Raw genomic sequence first — 20,857 nt, 5'->3', positions numbered from 1 at the left:
GAGGTTAATACATCTGCCTAATATGCAAGCAAGCCCAGGTTCGAATCCCAGAAGGGTATGGCTAGCTGATGAGAGCTAAATAGCTTGAAATAGATCTATACTAATGTCCCTTTATTTCTTTGTCAGTAAATATAAATTTAACACAAAATAGTTTGTTGTGTAAGCAACTGCCTGTGAGGGCTCCTGGATTCGGGCTGAAAGGCGAAAGGGAAGCAGTATGCTCCCTCCCGTATTTGGTTAGACCAGGTGTGTGTGTGTATGTGTGTGTGTATCTCTGAGAGGCCTTGATTGTAAAAACAGAAGATTTACACAGCACAGCGAAATAAACACCAAAGTTTTAATGCAAATTCTAATATAAAGTTCTATTACAAATTCCTTTGCAAACTTGAAATGAACGTATATGTTCAGATGTCCAGGTAAAAATGGATTAAATGCTGTGATAATGTTTATTTAAACTGTTATTTCCTTATGAATATTGAAAAAAATGAAAATGAGTATTTGTTTTACTAGTGCAAAATTTAAAACAAATTAGAGCTCAGAAGAGCTTTTAAGAACATGACAGAAATGGAAAATTATTGAACAAGGTTTCCTTTTTTAAAAAAGCATTTTTAAAAATGCTCATCCAATAGTATTTTATAACAGATCAAGATGCAAGTAGAAATGGGAAGGAAATAAAACTGAAAGTACATGTCATCTCACTTTCAATGTTTTCATTTGGAGGAACAGGTTCAGAATTATATGATGTTAGCAAGTTTATGTCATAGGATGCCAGAGCTGCTAAAATTGCAGATTCACATTGTAGTTTCTATGCTGCATGAGATTCAGATGTGTGTGTGTGTGTTAAAAAGAATATTAAAAATAATAAATATCTGTAATGTTATTATGCAGTGTATAAGGCTAATCTGTATTCTTTCATATTGTGTGTAGTTTTTTTTTCTTTGACTGGACTCTGATTACAGATTTGCAAATCTATGCAGTGACTCCAATTCCAGACAATATTGATGTACTACATATGGATCGTGTCCCTGATCGCATAAAGAGCTTTTATCGTGTTAACAACATCAAGAAATTCCGCTATGACAGGCCTTTTCACAAGGGCCCCAAAGACAAGGAAAATGAATTTAAGGTTCTACTTCTTCCTAACACATTAACATTTTTTAATGCAAAATATATTGAGGAACTTTGAAATATATGTAAGAGTTCATAGAATTATTGCTATCCTCAAAGCAAGTGTTAAGCGATTTGAATGTTGACAAAAACAATAGCAACTGAAATTTTTGAATATTTGATTGCAGCTTTATGATATAAAAGTAGACCTTGTAAAGCAGTTCAACAGATGCAAGACTAAGTCTTGTTGAGCTCTGTAAGACATAACTCTGTTTAGGCATCCATAGCACTGTGCTATACAGACTAAAAATACAGGTTTTTGCAAATTCAGTCAGTCTGACTGAGGGAGCTAATGGAACAATACAGTTTTTAGAGGGTGCTTCAGAAGCCAAGGCCTGAACTTCCTGCTGAAATAGGGAAGTGGCAGTATCCTTGAACAAAATTGCATTTGCAGACTTGGAGGGCAGGAGGAGGTTCTTGCTTTTCTGAGGAGTTCCATGAAATGAAACAAACAAACAAAATAAAACCCTAGTGTACTACTGAAGCAAAACAAAAAAGAGAATATGAGCAAGCATGAGTAAGAGCCCATATCCAGGTCTACACCATAGTGATGAGAATGGCAAAATGTTGACATTGTTTCACTCTTATCACATCCACAAACTGCTAATCAGCAGCTCTTTCCAAAGTGACAAAAATCCAACTGGGTAAGAACAAGAAGGAAGATCATACAAGGGGCCACTGTGAACATTATTTTAGGCATCTGAAGGACATAGTTGTTCAGATTCACTTGGAGGTTGATGCCAGCTGAGCAGCTTCAGAGGAGATTAGTGAATCTTTGGGTGTTATCTGAGTTATCTGAGATGAATCTGATTCTGCATGTGATCTGGTCCTTTGCAATCCAACCACCTTTGGTCGAGACGTGTGTCCCTTCTAGTTGGTGAAAACTACCAAGGAGATTATAGAAAGTTCAGTGAGGGAAATGGTAAAATCATCCTGAGAGAGAGGGTATGTTATCGTGTACTTCAAAAGAGGCGATGATGCACCTTCGCCTTAAGAAATCATTGCTTGGCCCCATTTTACTGGATGTTTGCCTACATAATAAGGTCACTCATTCACTCAGTTAAAGACTTTTCATCTTCAGGAGTCTTATAAATATACTTTTCCGGTCACTTTCTCTTCTCTGGAATAGTCCCTCCCCATCATGTGCAACTGCCTCCTCCTTGCCCCATCTTTAGTGAAAACCTGATACTGGAACTATGTTATTGTATAGTATAGTACAACATCTCTCTGAGGGAGATGAGTGGTTTAGAAATAGGATAAATAAGTATGTATATAAGTAACAGACTCTTATAAGCCTATCAAAGTTTCCCTCTGTCCACACTGATACCAAACAGAATCAAGATATGATTTTCATGAATTTCCTTATCATCCCCTCTTCCTTTTCAGAGCTAAATTGATGATTCTTATGTAGGTTCTTCAAGGTTATCTCCATAGTCCTCTACAGCCAGGAAGGCTATTCTGTTACAGTGGTTTCACAATCATGGGATATAATGTTTATAAACAACCCCTGGTTTCAGAAGAATTCATTTTAATTGCTATTTTCATTGATTATTTGTATGTTACATTGGAGCAGTCTGTAAGACTTGCAAATAGGCAAATAAAATAAGGCACATTTTGTTTTTATTTCCTATATTATGTTTTCCTTTGTAGAGCTTGTGGATTGAACGTACCACTCTAACCCTAACTCACAGTTTACCTGGAATCTCTCGGTGGTTTGAAGTGGAAAGACGAGAACTGGTAATGTTTTATTTTTGTAAGTTAAGGTATTACATAAAGAGAAAGAGTGGGTAATTTTTTATCTAATGGATAAAATAACATGTTAAATGTGTTTGTTATAACAAATGAGTGTTTCACTTAATTAACACTAATTTAATAGAAGGGCTCCCAGGAGAGGAGTGGTCCATTGACGATGTCTCCCTGAAAGGAGTACTGACAACCATAACAAAGACCTATGGAACTTCTCAGGTTAAGGAGAGGACACAAACTTGTCCACATGTGATTGGGATGGCTGCTACCTGCAAGGAAACTGAATGTTGGGAAACAGGAATAGCCCTCTTGCTTACAATTGCAATTGGTGCCTTTTAAAGGACACTAAGTTTGCTAAACTCACTTTGTAAATTGCTTATTATCTATTTTTAAGCTATTAGAGACACTCAGAATGACAAATTTGAAAATATCACGTGGGTTTAAAATTTTTTGAAGTAAACAGCAAAAAGCTAAATCAAATCTTGATCTTTGAAAGTTACAAACAGATTAAAAATTCAGATAAATTTGGAATATAGAAACTTTTACAGTAAGATTTTGGAATTAATAAAGAGCTTTTCACTGGAAATAGATCTGTTTTGGTTTTTACAAGACATAAAGATAACTTATTTTATTATTTTAAAAATGACACTAGATGAGACTAAAGATTCTAGGCAGAAGGAAAAAACCCAAGTCTATCTTGATGTTAATTAACTATGACCTATAAAATGATGAAAAACGTTATACTAACATTCAAACTATTAAAAAAGACTTTTGAAGAATGGACTCCACAATTAGCAGCCATAATATCAACTATCAGTTATGATGTCTATGGATGGATTATGTCCAAAAGATGTTAATAAAGAAGAGACTGATACAGAACAAATTTTATCTGATAGACAAGAAATGGTACTGAAAGTGGATTTACAAAGAAGGATTGAGAAAATGATGTCTCATCGGATATACAAAAGAAACTGATCATTTTTTAAAATAATAAGGAAAAAGAAATGATAAACCACGAAAGTGACCTGAATAATTTTTTCTTAGTGGATTTGCAAAAATGACCTGTTAAAACTTGAAGAATTGTAATGTGATGGAATAAGAAATCCAGTCCTACAACAATATTTGTCTGAACGGAAGACTATTAGAAGAAAAAGGAAGGAATATAAAGTTAGCTTATTTGAACAAGGTTAAAACAAGATATGCTATTACTTCTGGACTTTCTCTTGACACCCAGACTGATGATGTTTATGAATTTGCCTATAGTTAAGGGATAGGATATAACTGATAATTGTTTATAATCTTAGAAGTAGCGAAGAGGAACTACATTTATTTATACTTATGATGATGAAGGTTGGAAGTTACTTCTTTACATATATTCTTATTTTCTCATCTCTTTTTTTCCTTTCCCTTTGCATTTTTACCCTTGATTTTATTATTTCTTTTCCCTTTCTTTAAGTTTAGCTTGTATTAGATTTTGCTATTGTAATAAGTTTTTAATAAAAATTTTATATATATATTTATAGATTGAAGTAAGCCCATTAGAAAATGCTATTCAAGTAGTGGAGAACAAAAATCAGGAGCTAAGGACACTAATAAGCCAGTACCAACACAAACAGATGCATGGGAACATCAATCTACTCAGTATGTGCCTGAATGGAGTTATTGATGCTGCTGTGAATGGTGGCATAGCACGATATCAGGAGGTAAATTCAGACTTTTATGATTATTGTTACTTTCAGCAGCTTTTCACAATACAGTTATATTTCATTGTTATGTTTAACAGTATATAAGAGTGTTTATATAAGAAATAGTGTCAATTTTTCATAATTAATTATAACACTATGCTTAGCTTTATATCTGTATTCTAGTCCAGGGGTGTCCAACCTTAGCAACTTTAAGCCTGCCGGACTTCAACTCACAGAATTCCCCAGCCAGGCTTAAAGTTGCCAAGGTTGGAGACCCCTGTTCTAGTCTAAACAATTGTAACTTTTATTTTGGGGGATTCTACATTCTGTATATAAGTAAATTGTCATAGCATCATATTTTATTGTTTGTATAAATATGAAATTCATTGAAAAGACAAAAGTGTGTAATTATAATGAAAAATAATAAATACTGCCTTAGAAATTGTTAATAAAGCAATGAAAGTCATTATCTTGATAATGTTGTCTAAAAAGAATAGTGACAATTGCTAAAGAAGTCATTACTAAGCTGTTAAGTAATGATCTTACTTAAAATGTAAATTAGTAAAATTATTTCTAGATTATCTGAGTACAAAAAATCCACAAAATCCACTTTTATATTGATGATTTCTGAAGTTATATTCAGAAAGTTATACTCTACTTAATTCAGTGGAAATAAACAATATATATGAAAGTTTCAGGATTTTGTCAAGAAGCATATTACTCTTGAAATTTAAAATAAATATATAGTCTATTAAAAAAAATTTAACATTGTCCTACAGCAAATTTCTTTTGCTAGTGATTTATATGGGTTGGCTTTTGAATTTACAAAATCCAAGATTGTGGAAAATGTAGGTGGCATAAAATGGGCAGAAAAGGTGACAAAACGTTTTAAATGGATTCCATAGTCACGGAATGTGGGTCAAGTAAGGCTATCCATGTTTCATTGTATAGAAAATAAAGGATTATTTTTGTTCTTCCTTATGTTTCTTAAGAAACAGACTATTTCTAAAGTACAACTGATTATTTTTCTTCTCCAGGCCTTTTTTGATAGGGATTATATCTCCTCTCATCCTGGAGATGCAGAAAAAATCACACAGTTGAAAGAACTGATGCATGAACAGGTATTCTTGCTTTTTAAAATAAAAATAAAATAATACTGTAATAAAATGTATTTCCTTTGATATTATGCAAAAAAGTAACATAGGCTTGTTAACTATATAAAATATTGAAAACCAGAACATTATACTACATATATATCTGATTTATGTTTATATTCTAAAACATGGGTGTCAAACTAGATTGCGTCACGTTATGTATCACATTTTTTGCCTTTGTGGAGCCGGGATGGACATAGCCTGTATGTGATGCATCTGGCCTGTGGGCCGCCAGTTTGACATCCATGTTCTAAAACAATCATTGAATTTAATGACCAAAAAAACGTAGAAATATAGAATTTGATGTCCACCTGTATAACATAATGTATTAGATATATAAAACAAATACAGATATTTGGAAATAACTGAAAACTAAGAAAGTGGGGACAATACAGATCTAAAAAATTCTGCTTGCTAACCTTTGTTAGCCACTTGCATCTTCAATAGTAGAAATAGAAATATACACACTTTCAGAACAAATCTTTTTAAAGAGATTATGCTCTAAAATTCACATTTCCTTTTCAGATAAAAGAAACGCCAGTATGCTAGATCGTTTTATAGTTCCTTTAAACTAGCAATTTATCAAATACCTTTCATATGTATCTACATGTTTGCTATCTATCCAATTAAAACTGCTACTATTTCACAGTCTTAACATTGCTAGTAGATTTGTTTCAGAATAGTTACTAGGAAACCAATCAATTATTGTTTAGCTATCATTTACAATTGAAATCTGGAAATTATATCTAGTAATCATGAATTATAATTTAAATAGCCCCTATGTTTAAATATTTTAGTAAACTTACAATATTGAAAGCATTATATTGTAGTCTCATTGAAACTGAATATTAAGTTGTGATTTTAATTTTAATAGGTACATATCCTAGGAATAGGTCTGGCAGTACATGAGAAGTTTGTACATCCTGAAATGCGTCCACTCCATAAGAAATTAATTGACCAATTTCAAATGATGCGATCTAGTTTGTACCATGTAAGTTCATAATTACTCTTTATTTTTTTAAATATGCATCATTTTGTCTTTGGTTTCACTGAAATTCAGCATTGAGAAATGATTCTGTTGTAAGATGGGCAGCAAATAAAATTTATAAATAAATAAATAGATGTTGCAACAGAGCCTTTCCCATTAACCACACATTGTTAATTTAGTGAACATGTAATATTTTTATCTTCATGTTGTTGTTCCATGCCAAGAAATAATCCAGTTTAAAAAGAACATTATCAATGATATTCTAAGGTACAGAATTTCCATACTTTTTGTCTCTACCGATGGTTTTTCTGTTATATTCAGGAAATGATTTTGTCACCATAACTCAGTTTTTCAACTTCTTCATCTTACTTCATTTCTGTTATCTTCTAAACATATAGAGCTGGTGACAATCCATATTGGTTGTATCCTGTTTTAGAAACAATATTTTTATTCTGCCTTATCCATTCACAACTAGCATTTAATGTCCTCTACAGGAATTACCCACTCTGGAAAAATTGAGTCCAGCCTGCTCAGGAACAAGCACACCTCGCAGCAATATGCTTGTATCACACAGTCCAATGAGTCCAGAGAACATCAAAGTAATGCATCGCCACAGGTATTATTTTATACACTTTCTATATTAGAAGAATCTTTCTGTATCTGCCTTTTCAAATAACATTTGAAATTGAATAATTAATATACCTGCTACATTACCTGTCTCATTAACAAGACTTTTGGAGTATGCAAAGCTATAATAAATTAAAGGCCAGACTTTTAAATCCATTATTGGGGGATTAAATTTCCTATAAGATTGTTTTTGCTATCTGAAAGTTCATTATTTCTTATTATTTATGTAGTAACCTGACATTAACAGGTTATAACAAAATGATAAGATCATAAATATTAGGAACCAGATTTAATAAAAACAATCATTTTCCAGTTATTAATATCTGAATATTGATATTATTGAAGACCAAGATATTTATGTAGGCTGAATGATTACAAGGTATACATTAATGATGAAAATATAAAGAAGAAAATCATTTAGTGCACCTTAGAATATTTATTAAAAATGAGGAAATGGATGGAGAAATTTTAAAATGTGCAAATGTAAGTAGAAAAACAGTGTTCAGATGCCAAGATTGAATGACTGTTTGTCAAAAACAACAACACCCCAAAATGGCTGTGTATAAAACCATAATTCTGTCAGAAGTGAAAATCTGAGTGTGTCAAAAAAAAACATGTTTAAATGGAAGTGAGTTACTTAAGTGTGTGTGATAAAATCAGAACAGAGTCATAAATTAATGGGTGCCATCAGATGAATTTGAATTACAAAAGCAACCAGTATGAAATACTCCGCTTTTCTGATCATATAGATAAAGTGAATGAAGACTGAATTACAAAAAAATAATACACAAACAAGGAATTAATATTTTTGAGAGGAAGTTGAAAGATAGTTAGATGTAGTTGATGAGAACTTGGAAGAGAGAGATTATTAGTTTAAAAAAAGAAAAGGCGGTATCTGGATAGAATTATATTTATATTTCCATTCTTTTTTTTAATATATTAGATCAGGGGTCAGCAATCTTAAACACTCAAAGAGCCACTTGGACCTGTTTCCTACAGGAAAAAAACACACTGGGAGCCACAAAACCTGGCTGGGTGTGGCCAACTCAATGTCACTCACTCCCACCCAGTCACATGACCACCTAGCCACACCTACCCAGCCACAAAACTATTCTCTATGTCTCTCTTCCCCCTCTCTCCCCACTCTGTGTCTCTCTCCCTCTGTATCTCTCCCTGTCCCCCCCTCTATGTATCACTCTGTATGTTTCTATGTCTCTCTCACCTCCTCTCTGTATATCACTCTGTATGTGTCTCTCTGTCTCTCTCTCTGTGTGTGTGTGTGTGTGTGTCTCCTTCCTCCCTTCCGGTGACCGTCCTCCTCCCCCCTCCTCCTCTCGTTACTCCCTGGCTGGCTGTGGCTGAGCCGGGAGTGTGCGCACACAGAGAGACTCCAGCCTGAAATGGCAGGAAGCAAAGGCTGCCTTATGTGCAAATGCGGTGCAAAGACAGGTACAGGGCAGCTTTGCTCCTGCACTTTCCGGTGACCCTCTTCTCCGTCTTCCTCTCAGGACACCTGGGACAGCTGTGGCTGAGCCAGGAGTGTGTGAACCTACTGGGGGACCCTCCTCAAGCGAGCGTCAAAGCTCAGGAAAGGTGCTTGCAAGGCAGGCAGTGGCTCACTTACGGAGGGTCTCTCCTTGTGTGTGCATGCTCCCAGCTCAGCCGCAGCCGGCCCGGGGGTTTTGAGAGAAGGGGTGGGGGGAGGAAAGTGCAGGAGCGAACCTGCCCTGTACCTGCCTTCATGCCACATTTACGCGTAAGGCAGCCTTCGCTTGCTGCCGCTTCGGGCTGGAGTCCAAAAAAGAAATAAGAGGGGCAGGGCAAACCACTGATGTGACAGGGAGCCGCAGCAGAGGGCCCAAAGAACTGCTTGTGGCTCCGGAGCCGCAGGTTGCCGACCCCTGTATTAGACCTTCCTTCACCTTCTGCTGTTTTTCCAAAAGAGAGTAGTACGATGAATTTATTTATATTGCTAAGTTTTAACTATTTTCAATTGGGAACAGTGTAGATTTTTTTTAAAAAAATTGCTAATGTTTCCTGTGCAGAAATAAAAAACACTTGTCTCTACATGTTACTTACAGATGTTTGAAGAGTTTGAAATGCAGCATGTGTCAATATGAAATTTTCTTCATTAAACAAGCTTAAGAAAATATTTTCTAATAGCAGCCTTATATATTTTTCTAGCCCATTGAATATGCTGGGTACAGTCCGACACTCATCATCTTCCCTTTCTTCCCATACATCAAGTGAAACAGGAAATATGGTTATGTTAACAGACAGTTCTGTTGGAGAAAATGCAGAGGATGTGTACCATATGCAGGTATCATGCAAATATATTAGAAACACATTGCAGGCAATATATATAATTCATGATTATTTTACAGAAAAGTATAGAATATATAGTGCTTGTAGAAGTTACTGTTGTAGCATAATAGATAACAGACTGAGCTACAAACTGAGCAGTCTCAGTTTGTCTATGCCATGAACTTGCCTATGAGATCTTAGGCAAAATATCTTTCTTTGGGGCTGCAGTTCTCCAAAGGCTTCTCTCTAAGGGCTTCATGGCACCAGATTTGATGACAGAGACATTACAATCCATTATTTGTCTCACATTATTTGTGAGAGCTTTCAAGGGTTTTTGTACTTGCTGAGGTAAAATGAATATTCCAGAGCTACCAAAAAGCTTCTGTCTGCTGCACCTTTTGCCTTTTTATTTCTCCTCTAGAGTCGTAGATAGATAACCTTCTTATACTAGGTTACTCTGTTTGAAGGTTTGAACATTTCATGCTGGCCCAAATAGTGCTGTTTTATATGCCTTTAAGTATAAATTTAAAAGAATGTAGATTTCTTTTACACTGCATGGAAAGTGCTAGTGAGTATATTTTGCAATATTGGATATGAATTGTATTAATTATTAATTAAGATAAAGGTGCTATGAAGTAGATTGTGAGCCACTCAAGATTATGACAAATAGGAAGGGTGGCAGTATAAGTATTTTAAATAAATCAATAATCTATTTTCCCCAAGTCCTTCATCTTGTCATATATATCACGGGCTCCTTAATAATAAATATTTGAACTTACTTATCAGTGTTGCTTTTGTTTATTCACAGGCCAGTCCTTCCACTTCAAGCCTTAGCTCTACCCATTCTGCGCCATCTCAAATGATCAACTCTGCACCTGCTAGTGCAAGAGGTATGAATGAGGCATTTAAGAAAAAGTAATGCAAAGTCCTACAAATGTCTGAGATAATGGCTATTTATTTATTTATTCATTTATTAATTATTAAATTTATATAGCAGCCCATCTCACAGAAAGTGATTTTAGAATGCAGTACCATATTATGCCTAGTTTTCCTGGACACTATAGGATATTTTGGTGTTTTGTTCTTAAAACAGAGCAAGGGGACATCCAGGAGATTTCAATGTCATATCTTTCTGGCATCAGATCACTGTTTTGCCTCCAGAAGCTGTGGGTGCTCCAACACTGGAAGTTTTTAAGAAGATATTGGACAACCATTTGTCTGGAATGATATAGTGTTTCTTCCTTGAGCAGGGGGTTGGACCAGAAGACCTGCAAGGTCCCTTCCAACTCTGTTATTCTATTATTCTGAAGTATAGAAATAAAATTGGGAGTATGTCTGAGATAATCCCAGACTGATTGGGCTATCTTTATCAGCCTTGCAGTTTAATTCTACTCAAACAAAAGCAATTATAGAGGGGATTGTGAGATATAAAATCTCTTGTCATTATTGTGTTGTGGATAAACCTTCAGAGTATAAGAGAAAGAAGGAAGGAAGGAAGGAAGGAAGGAAGGAAGGAAGGAAGGAAGGAAGGAAGGAAGGAAGGAAGGAAGGAAAGAAAGAAAGAAAGAAAGAAAGAAAGAAAGAAAGAAAGAAAGAAAGAACTCTCCAATAATTGATATACTTGGAAAAGAAAAAATTGCAGAAATACACATTGTACAAAAAGAGATTACAGATAGTTCTTGACTTACAACAAGGCAGTTTGTTAATTGAATTTTGCTCCATTTTACAACCTTTTTTGCCATAGTTGTTAAGTGAATTGTGGTTGTTAAGTGAATCTGGCTTTCCCCCATTCTCTTTGCTTGTTGGAAGGTGGCTGGGAAGGTTACAAATGCTAATCACATGACCTCGGGACTGCTCAACTATCATAAAGGCATGCCAGTTTTCAAGTGTCCAAATTTTGATCACGTGACTATGGAGATATTGCAATGGTTGTAAATATGGAAACTGGTCATAAGTCACTTTTTTCACTGCCATTGAAACATTGAACGGTCACTAAACAAATGATTGTGAGTCAAGGATTACTTGTAGTTGGTATAGAAACTCAGTAAATGAACAAAAATCTTATTCTGTAAATGCTCATAGCTTGGGTTCCCAACCTGGTATCTCACAGTACTAACATGCCCAGTGTGATCTCCCTTGGCATTCAACATGTTCTGTGTTCTACCTGACTTATAGTGAAAATAATCTTTAATATAAAACATTAGATAATGTAATGCTACAAAGTGAAATGCTAGCCTCCAAAATAATTTTTATTTTCCAGGGTTTCCAGGACCCTTATAATTGCTTTTGTATTTTCCAGAGGAACTTTATTGACAAACAATTAAAAAATAATTTGTTTTCTTTTCATCATGTACCAGATATAACAATTCCTTCTTTATTGGACTAAACAATACATATAAATGGATGGGAAAGTATTTAACATTAGTATGTAAGATGATATAATAATAGGGATAAATAAATATGTGACTGCATTATTTCAGGATCACATTTGTAAACTAATTGTATCAATCTAGAAGTATGCATTCTGCGGAACAATAGTATAATGCTAGTAACATTGTCATACATTGTCTGGTAGATTTCTCAAAAAGTTTTCCCACTGTTTTGATTCTACAGAGACCAGACAATCATTTAATGGAGAGCTAATAAATAAATCAGCATTTCCCTCAAAACGTTTTAAAAAGCAAATAAAATAATAACACTTTTTATTTCTTAGCTTCAGTTAGAAATGTTTATATATTTCAATATATGTTTATGACATATACTGAAATGTTGTCATTTATTTTTAAACAGTGTCCCCAGAGTAACTGATAAACAATTTGAAATTCTATAAAATAGTAATACAGAAATATTTGATGCTTCATAATACTAATTAATAATGTATTTTTATGAAACCACCATGGAGGATGACATTGCTTAGCAAACCATATTGATCATGATGCAAAAATAGCAAGGATCTCATTCATTCATTTGTGCTTTTTAGTTTTAATGATTTTATATGTCAAATAAGCACTGGCACTAAAGCAAAGTACAGTCCAAGTTTCAAATGCCTAGCTTTGTCAATCTATCTCAATTCTTTTATATTTATTTATATTCTTTTTAATTTAGTGCTGAAGGGTGCTGAATTGACAACTCTGGAGGCTGAAGCCCTCTATTTATCCACAGAACAGATACAGCCTGGGCGGCAGCAGTGCAAGCTTTCCCACACTGCCCCCACCAATGTGCCTCATCTCTGTCCTGGAGGGACCACCTCTAGAGGTGAGAAGAGAGATTGGTCTCCATGGCTCTTTCAGTCCTTGGCCTTTCTGTTAAGATCAGTAGCTTGTGGTAGCATACCCCCTTTAGACAGAAAATGTGCCAAATTCATCAACAACTTTCACTATTGAGTCTCGGTAAATTCTACCATGATTTCAGAAATTGTTACTGAGCCTTGACTTACTGAATGGAGATATCAAGAATCACTTTGGCCTAAACGAGATGTCAGTCACTACACTTTTCCAACAATGTCTTAATTTTCAGCAAAATATTGAGTACTTTGATTGGCCCTTTCATAGGCCATGTTATGAAATTATTAAAAGAACACTTCTTCCTGACACATTACTCTATGTCATGAAGTAAATATTAGTGAATAAAAATAATATGTCAAGCCATTTCATTTACAGTTTACAAAAAGCTCAAAATACTATTGAAAATAAATGGAAAATAAATCTATCTAGCAAAATGTTGGAATATTTTAAATTCATACCACTGAAATAGAAAGTATCCTGTATTTTCTACAGTTATATTTTGTTCTTAAAGTAGTAAAACATGATACATAAAGCAACTTCAAGAAACTTTGCTTCACAGATTGATTTATCTGCATTTTAAAGTATTAACTCAAAATGCTATTCATTAACAGTGTAAGAAGTCATATGATCTTTTTTTCCACAAATGTTATTTATGAATTTCTGATCTAGTACATACCCTTCCTTCAGAATTGAACTTAGAGCACAGATAAAACTTCCATAAGGATTCTACAAGCACCAGTTACCCTTGGATGACAATACTGAGATAAAATTTCTAACATATATCTGTGAACAGTAAATGTAATATCAATCATATTAAATAAACATTCATATATTTATTTCATAAATCTAAATACAAAAAACTGAAGTGCTTACTCCTTCAATAGGGTACCCATATTTATTGTTAATGAGATCATGGCTGCACTAACTGTTGCATTTATTCTATAAATTTAATGAACTGTGAAAAGGAGACCAGTATCCCTCTGTAAGGATTTGTCCTGTGGAACAATGTTAGAGAAGCACTGATTGCCATGGCCTCATATTTTATATATCAGATTTCACCTGAAGTTAGAAGAGGAACCTTTCATGCAAAAAGATATTAATTTTGTTTGAAAGCAAACTTTAAACGTCATTAATATATTTTCAAGATGGTTCCCTGATGTATTTACAGTGGGAGCAATCTGGTAATTCTTGCTATTTTATTCAGACTTTTCAAGCTTATAAATAATTACATAAATAATCAGATTTTCATAGTAGAAGATTAGTATCAGACTTGCATTTAAAAGAGACTTAAGAAATTTAGTAAATATGAATTGATCAATACATGTTTATTATATAGCCAAATTATTTAGCATTAAGGTAAACTAGAAGTACAAAATGAGAGATAATGAATTGTGAGTTACAATGTATGCCAAATGTATGCCAAAAATTTAGCTTTATGTTAGCTATATAGCAACTTACAAGACTTAAGTCTTTTTGTTCCTCTAGAAAATGGAACAGATACTTTAGAACAAATGTGTTTCTAAATATCTTTTAAATACTTTTTATCACATTTCTTTGCTTTGAAACACTTTATGGAAATCAGTTCACAGAATTTGTTTTCCTCTTATAATTAAATCAGCATACCTTTAATATAAAAAACAAAGTACAATTTGAATTATAATCTCACAACATACATAATATGTAAAAACTTCAGTTTAATTATCTTGCAAAAGAACTATGTTTTCACATAGTTGAGTAACTCACACATTCTCCCTAAAGAAAATCAGAATGTAACTAATGATATATTTCTTTCTCAGAATGCTTTCTGAACTATCAGGAGGTTTTGTACACAGAAAGCATAAAGAGAATTTTGCTCAGGGTTTTGTGGATGTCTAGGATTTAATGCAGGATTCAGAATCCCAGACACAAGTTGTAAAATTTTCTTCTCTTTTATTACCACACCAAACCAAGGCAAGTCTTTAGCTGCAGTTTTATGTAAGATTCTTTTGCAAGGTTCATCAAAAACTAGATAAGACCAAAGTCTTCTCTTGGTCTTCTGCCTTCCACTGCTTTCTGGAATGGTAACAAAGTAGCTTAAGTTAGAAGTAATTGCTGAAGCAATTTTGATGTGGGTGTTTTCTCCTCCTAGGGGAATAAACAACTTAAATGTTGACTGAGTATTACTAAGATATTGACATCTCTACTGACAAAGTAAAGCTTCTTCCTGCTACTGATAAAAGTATTCCTTGTTAAGTGAGTATGTTAGCATAGCAATGAATTACAAGTGTAGGTATTTTTATGCTTAAATTCCATTCCTACTTTTTTTACTTAGATATGAGAAAGAGACTAAGTATACTGGGCAGCATTCTGTCTCCCTAGTTCTACCTCTGGCTCTTCCTTAAAACCAACGACAAATCTTAAACAAACAATGCTGTTTAGATCTATTTTTGATTGCCATACATTATTCCTCTATAACTGTCTTCCAAAACTTTCTTCTTCTCATGTGCTTTTTTAAGACACCATTTTCTTTGCCAGCTTAACAGCAATCCCTCTCTTCTCCAATGAAAATATTTTGCCTATGAGAAAGCTATATGTCCATCATCTAACAAAAACCAAGTATCTCTGTGACTAATTCTTCAAGATGCACAAATCCCTTAAAACTGATAGTTTTCATGAACTGAGATATACCTTTGGAAAAATGCTATCGTTATAGTTCACTCTTAACTTTTTTTAAATATAACTATGATAAAGTGGAATAGATTAATCTTCCCTTAGTTTACATTTCTGAATCCATAGGAACAATGTGGTTGAGAACTGATTGAAATAAAATAGTAGATTTTGGATCAGATCTACTTAGACACTTTTTATTATATAAGATGCTCATCAATAGCTTTAGGAAGTAACTATGAAACTTCGGATTTTGGACTATTTCTTTTATGGAATGAGATAGTTTTGCCAAAATATGACACCATGCTTTGATGCTTTACTCTTTTTCTGTACAAGCAAGCAAGGCAGTTTTTCAATATGTCCATATACAATTTACTATTTTAAAATTATGACACCATAATGATTACAGAAATAAAGTGGAGATTGTTTCTATCACTGTAATACTTAACACATTTAATTTTCACTATAGAAAAGTTTGTTTTAAAGTATAAATAGTGAACAATTAAAAATTCATTTAATGAGGAGCTTTTTCCTGGATTCTAAATATAAGCTGTGCTAAAAAAGAAGTTGAAAGTCTCTCTTTTTCCCTTTTCTCTCTAAGTGAGGTCTTTAATCATGAAGTTGAACATTATAGAATTCTTCTCCAGTAGTTGAAAACTGCATCTTTTTCTTGTGCTCTAACTTATTTTAATATCTCACAATTTTAAGGAAGGAAATAGCTTAGTATATAAATTGATGGTTCTCAAATGTTGTGGAACTGTGACCTCCCAAAATGATAAATGTATGTGATATATACACCTGACTAAAAGTAATGATTTTATTGATGTTAGGGTTAGTTGAAAAGATGCATATTTCTTTCTCCTATTAGCAAAGTCATCCAATCAGATGTTTCTGTGCATACTGCAACTAGTGAGGGCATTTAACGCTGCAGTTGATCCAGTGAAATCAAACACTTTAAATTGATTATATCTGAATTGGCTGAATTATGTAATACTTCTACTAAACCTGTCTGAGGATTATTTAGTTTGCAGAATTGTGGACGGGCTGTAGTAATGGCAGTTCCTGTCTTACCATATTTGCATATAGAAGGTACATTGTAATACAGTTTTGTACTCTTTAAAGATTTACGTATAGCACCTCCCTCCCTCTCTTCCCCACCCCCCACACACTTATGTCTGTATGTAATGATTACCAGTATATGTACATTAAATGCAATGAATGGCCAAGTTCTGTGTACGGGACTGTCACTGAAGGACTATTAATGCCATCTTTTACTAAAGGCATTTCATGTTCTCATAATTATTTATTCTTTTCAAATGTCAGTTATAGATCAGATTCATGCTATATTTTTGGTCATCAGCTGTCATTCAATTTCAATATATGTAGTACATATCATTCCAAGTTTTAATGCAATATGAATGTATTATGTATTCATGGAATCCTATGTGCATGATTATATGTTGATATGTTCATAATACCTAACAAAACTCCAATGGCACAGCACTAAGAATATTTTTTATATTTTATTGGGGAGCGGGGAAGATCCCAAAAGTGACGGGATATGCAAAAACAAATTTAATTAAAAAATAACAAATGTTTATTTATTTTTCACATTTTTGAACCACCCACCTCCCTTAGAGAAATCAGATTGAGCTAAGTAAATTTAAAACTTCAAGAAGTAAATATTCTAATTATATAGCAAATTTCATTTGCTTATCAATTTTGTGCTCTTATAAGATGCTAGTCCAGTAGCATTAACAAAATTACCTGGATATCCAATTTTCAGTTGACAATTTTATTGTACAACAAATAGATTATTAATTATATATTATTATTATTTTCTATTCAACGTCTTTGCCAAAAACATCTGTTGTAAAGATCTGATGTAATTTTTGTACTAAATATTTTGTGTTAATTGATGAGAAAACTGCTTCCTGGCTAATTTAGGTATTGTAATAGACCAGGGGTGTCAAACTCAAGGCCCACGGGTTGGATTCGGCTCATTGGGTGCTTAGAACTGGCCTCTGCTGGCAAAAATTTTGCCTCTGCTGGCAAAAATGAGGCCACGGGTGCCCCCCCCCTCTATTTCTTTTGGGCTCCGAAGTGGCTCAGGAGGCCTTCCAGGCCCAAAACAAGGCCTCCAGAGTCATCCAGAAGACCATCCAGGCGCAAAACGGGGCCTCCAGAATCATCCAGGAGACCATCCAGGCCCAAAAAGGGCCTCCAGAGTCATCCAGGAGACCATCCAGGCCCAAAACGGGGCCACCGGAGTACTGCAGGAGGCTGTCCTTGACTCAGAAAGTTATAAAAGGGAGAAAAAGTAAAATATTTTACCTTTCAGGTTTGCAGGATTCTGCTCTTAGCCTAAGTCAATAATTTATAGTTCTAGTTCCTATGGAGTCAGTTTTTTTATTTGGTCTCTCTTTCATAAGATGATCAAGTAGATCAAGTAAGCATTAAAAAAATAAAATCACAGAAATGTACATCTCCCTATTTTTATAAGTTTATAAAACCATGTCTGCGGAGATGCAGTTCCGTGTCATGCCCACCATGGCCACATCTACCCCACACCTGGCCCTCCAAGGTCAAACCCAATCCTGATGTGGCCCTCAATGAAATGTGGCCCTGCAATAGAGGAATTATACAATTGACAGAGTCAAAGGTATTGATTGAAAAATGCCTCTTATATCATTGTTTATGGGTATCCAATTCCTATGTGCATACCATTGTATTTACAACTTTAAATGATTGAGCATTTCTTCCCATTTAAATATGAGTTTGCTGCTCTTTTGCACTATGTCAACCTAAAAGTACGGTAATACCTGAAATAGGTATTTTGTAGAGATGCATGTATTTATGGAGCATTCATCCAGTAGTGTTTCACATAATATATCTCTGAGCTATCCACTAACATCTAATAATAAACAACTTAGATATTCCATTTGCTGTTAAATTAAGCATGTTATTTTTTAAAAAGATGTCAATACTTTTGTTTTCCTTAGTAAGAGAATATATCTAAATCTTGTCCAAATGGTTTGGATTTACAAAGTTTTGTTACAATATTACTTTTTACATGTTCTTCTACCTTGAAAATGGTTCTCTTTTTTGATTCAGTAGTTTCTGAAAAGGAAAAAAAATAGAAAAATATACATAGAGATAACATATTGTTTTATCAACGAGAATAAAATGCAAAAAACCCCAGAAAAGAACAGGAAAACATACATCCAACACTAACAACAACAACAACAACATAAATAAATAAATAAATAAATAAATAAATAAATAAATAAATTGTAAAATGTGTACAAAAAAGGGGGGAAAGTACCCAAATATCAAATACATTTAACATAAAACAGACGGAATCCACCCCTGCTGGTTGCTGAGGAAAAAAAAGTAAAACTAATAAATTCTCTTCCCCTTTAGAATAGAATAGAATAGAATAGAATTTTATTGGCCAAGTGTGATTGGACACACAAGGAATTTGTCTTGGTGCATATGCTCTCAGTGTACATAAAAGAAAAGATACGTTCATCAAGGTACAACATTTACAAAACAATTGATGGTCAATATATCAATATAAATCATAAGGATTGCCAGCAACAAGTTATAGTCATACAGTCATAAGTGGAAAGAGATTGGTGATGGGAACTATGAGAAGATTAATAGTAGTGCAGATTCAGTAAATAGTCTGACAGTGTTGAGGGAATTATTTGTTTAGCAGAGTGATGGCCTTCGGGAAAAAACTGTTCTTGTGTCTAGTTGTTCTGGTGTGCAGTGCTCTATAGCGTCGTTTTGAGGGTAGGAGTTGAAACAGTTTATGTCCAGGATGCGAGGGATCTGCAAATATTTTCACGGCCCTCTTCTTGATTCGTGCAGTATACAGGTCCTCAATGGAAGGCAGGTTGGTAGCAATTATTTTTTCTGCAGTTCTAATTATCCTCTGAAGTCTGTGTTTTTCTTGTTGGGTTGCAGAACCGAACCAGACAGTTATAGAGGTGCAAATGACAGACTCAATAATTCCTCTGTAGAATTGGATCAGCAGCTCCTTGGGCAGTTTGAGCTTACTGAGTTGGCGCAGAAAGAACATTCTTTGTTGTCCTTTTTAATGATGTTTTTGATGTTAGCTGTCCATTTGAGATCTTGCGATATGATAGAACCCAGAAATTTGAAGGTTTCTACTGTTGATACTGTGTTGTCAAGAATTGTGAGAGGTGGAAGTATGGAAGGGTTTTTCCTAAAGTCTACCACCATTTCTACGGTTTTGAGTGTGTTCAGTTCCAGATTGTTTTGGTTGCACCACAAGGCTAGTCGTTCGACCTCTTGTCTATATGCGGATTCGTCATTGTCTCGAATGAGACCAATCACTGTTGTGTCATCTGCGAACTTCAGTAGCTTAACAAATGGATCATTGGAGATGCAGTCATTGGTATACAGAGAAAAGAGAAGTGGGGAGAGCACACAGCCTTGGGGGGCCCCTGTGCTAATTGTACAGGTATTTGATGTGATCTTGCTTAGCTTCACCTGCTGCTTCCTGTTTGTTAGGAAGCTTGTGATCCACTTACAAGTCTGTTCCGGTACCTGTAGCTGGTTTAGCTTAGTTAGAAGAATGTCTGGGATGATGGTATTGAATGCTGAACTAAAGTCTACAAAAAGGACCCTTGCATAGGTCTTTGGAGACTCAAGATGTTGTAGGATGTAGTACAGAGCCATATTAACAGCATCATCTGTTGATCTATTTGCTCGGTATGCAAATTGCAAGGGGTCTAAGAGCGGATTCGTGATGGTTTTCAGGTAGGAAAGCACTAGCCTTTCAAAGGTTTTCATGACTACAGATGTTAGAGCAACTGGTCTGTAGTCATTCAGTTCCTTGATGGTGGGCTTCTTCGGCACTGGGATGATGGTAGAGCGTTTGAAGCAAGAAGGAACATAGCACACCTCTAGTGATTTATTGAAAATATTTATTTATTGATCACATTTGTATACCGCCCTATCTCCCGAGGGACTCAGGGCGGTTAACAGGCATATAAAAAGGACATATAAATACAGATTAAAACACAAATAAAAAACTTATTCTAACCAGCCTGATTACCAAAACCAATTAAAATCAATATAAAATTTAAAATTTCAAAAATTTAAAAATCTAAAAAACCTAGTCCAGTCCTGCGCACCTAAATAAGTGTGTTTTAAGCTCACGACGGAAGGTTCTAAGGTCCGAGAGTTGGCGAAGTCCTGGGGGGAGCTCGTTCCAGAGGGCGG

The 20,857-nt window shown here is 34.4% G+C and overlaps 1 protein-coding gene across 1 annotated transcript in view; it reads left to right on the top strand.

The window, feature by feature from the left end:
• The window catches only part of DOCK3 (dedicator of cytokinesis 3), a 167,453-nt gene that overhangs the window by 131,699 nt on the left and 14,897 nt on the right, over positions 1 to 20,857 (top strand). The window contains exons 42-50 of the mRNA XM_058167839.1: positions 960 to 1,126; positions 2,818 to 2,904; positions 4,437 to 4,616; positions 5,636 to 5,719; positions 6,627 to 6,743; positions 7,235 to 7,356; positions 9,552 to 9,687; positions 10,480 to 10,561; positions 12,777 to 12,926. Of these exons, the coding sequence (XP_058023822.1) occupies positions 960 to 1,126; positions 2,818 to 2,904; positions 4,437 to 4,616; positions 5,636 to 5,719; positions 6,627 to 6,743; positions 7,235 to 7,356; positions 9,552 to 9,687; positions 10,480 to 10,561; positions 12,777 to 12,926 (1,125 nt within the window). The remainder of the gene's footprint in view (positions 1 to 959; positions 1,127 to 2,817; positions 2,905 to 4,436; positions 4,617 to 5,635; positions 5,720 to 6,626; positions 6,744 to 7,234; positions 7,357 to 9,551; positions 9,688 to 10,479; positions 10,562 to 12,776; positions 12,927 to 20,857) is intronic.

Source organism: Ahaetulla prasina, chromosome 2, assembly GCF_028640845.1.
Source record: "Ahaetulla prasina isolate Xishuangbanna chromosome 2, ASM2864084v1, whole genome shotgun sequence".
Classification (NCBI taxonomy): Eukaryota; Metazoa; Chordata; class Lepidosauria; order Squamata; family Colubridae; genus Ahaetulla; species Ahaetulla prasina.
This window is presented reverse-complemented; position numbering and strand designations above follow the sequence as displayed.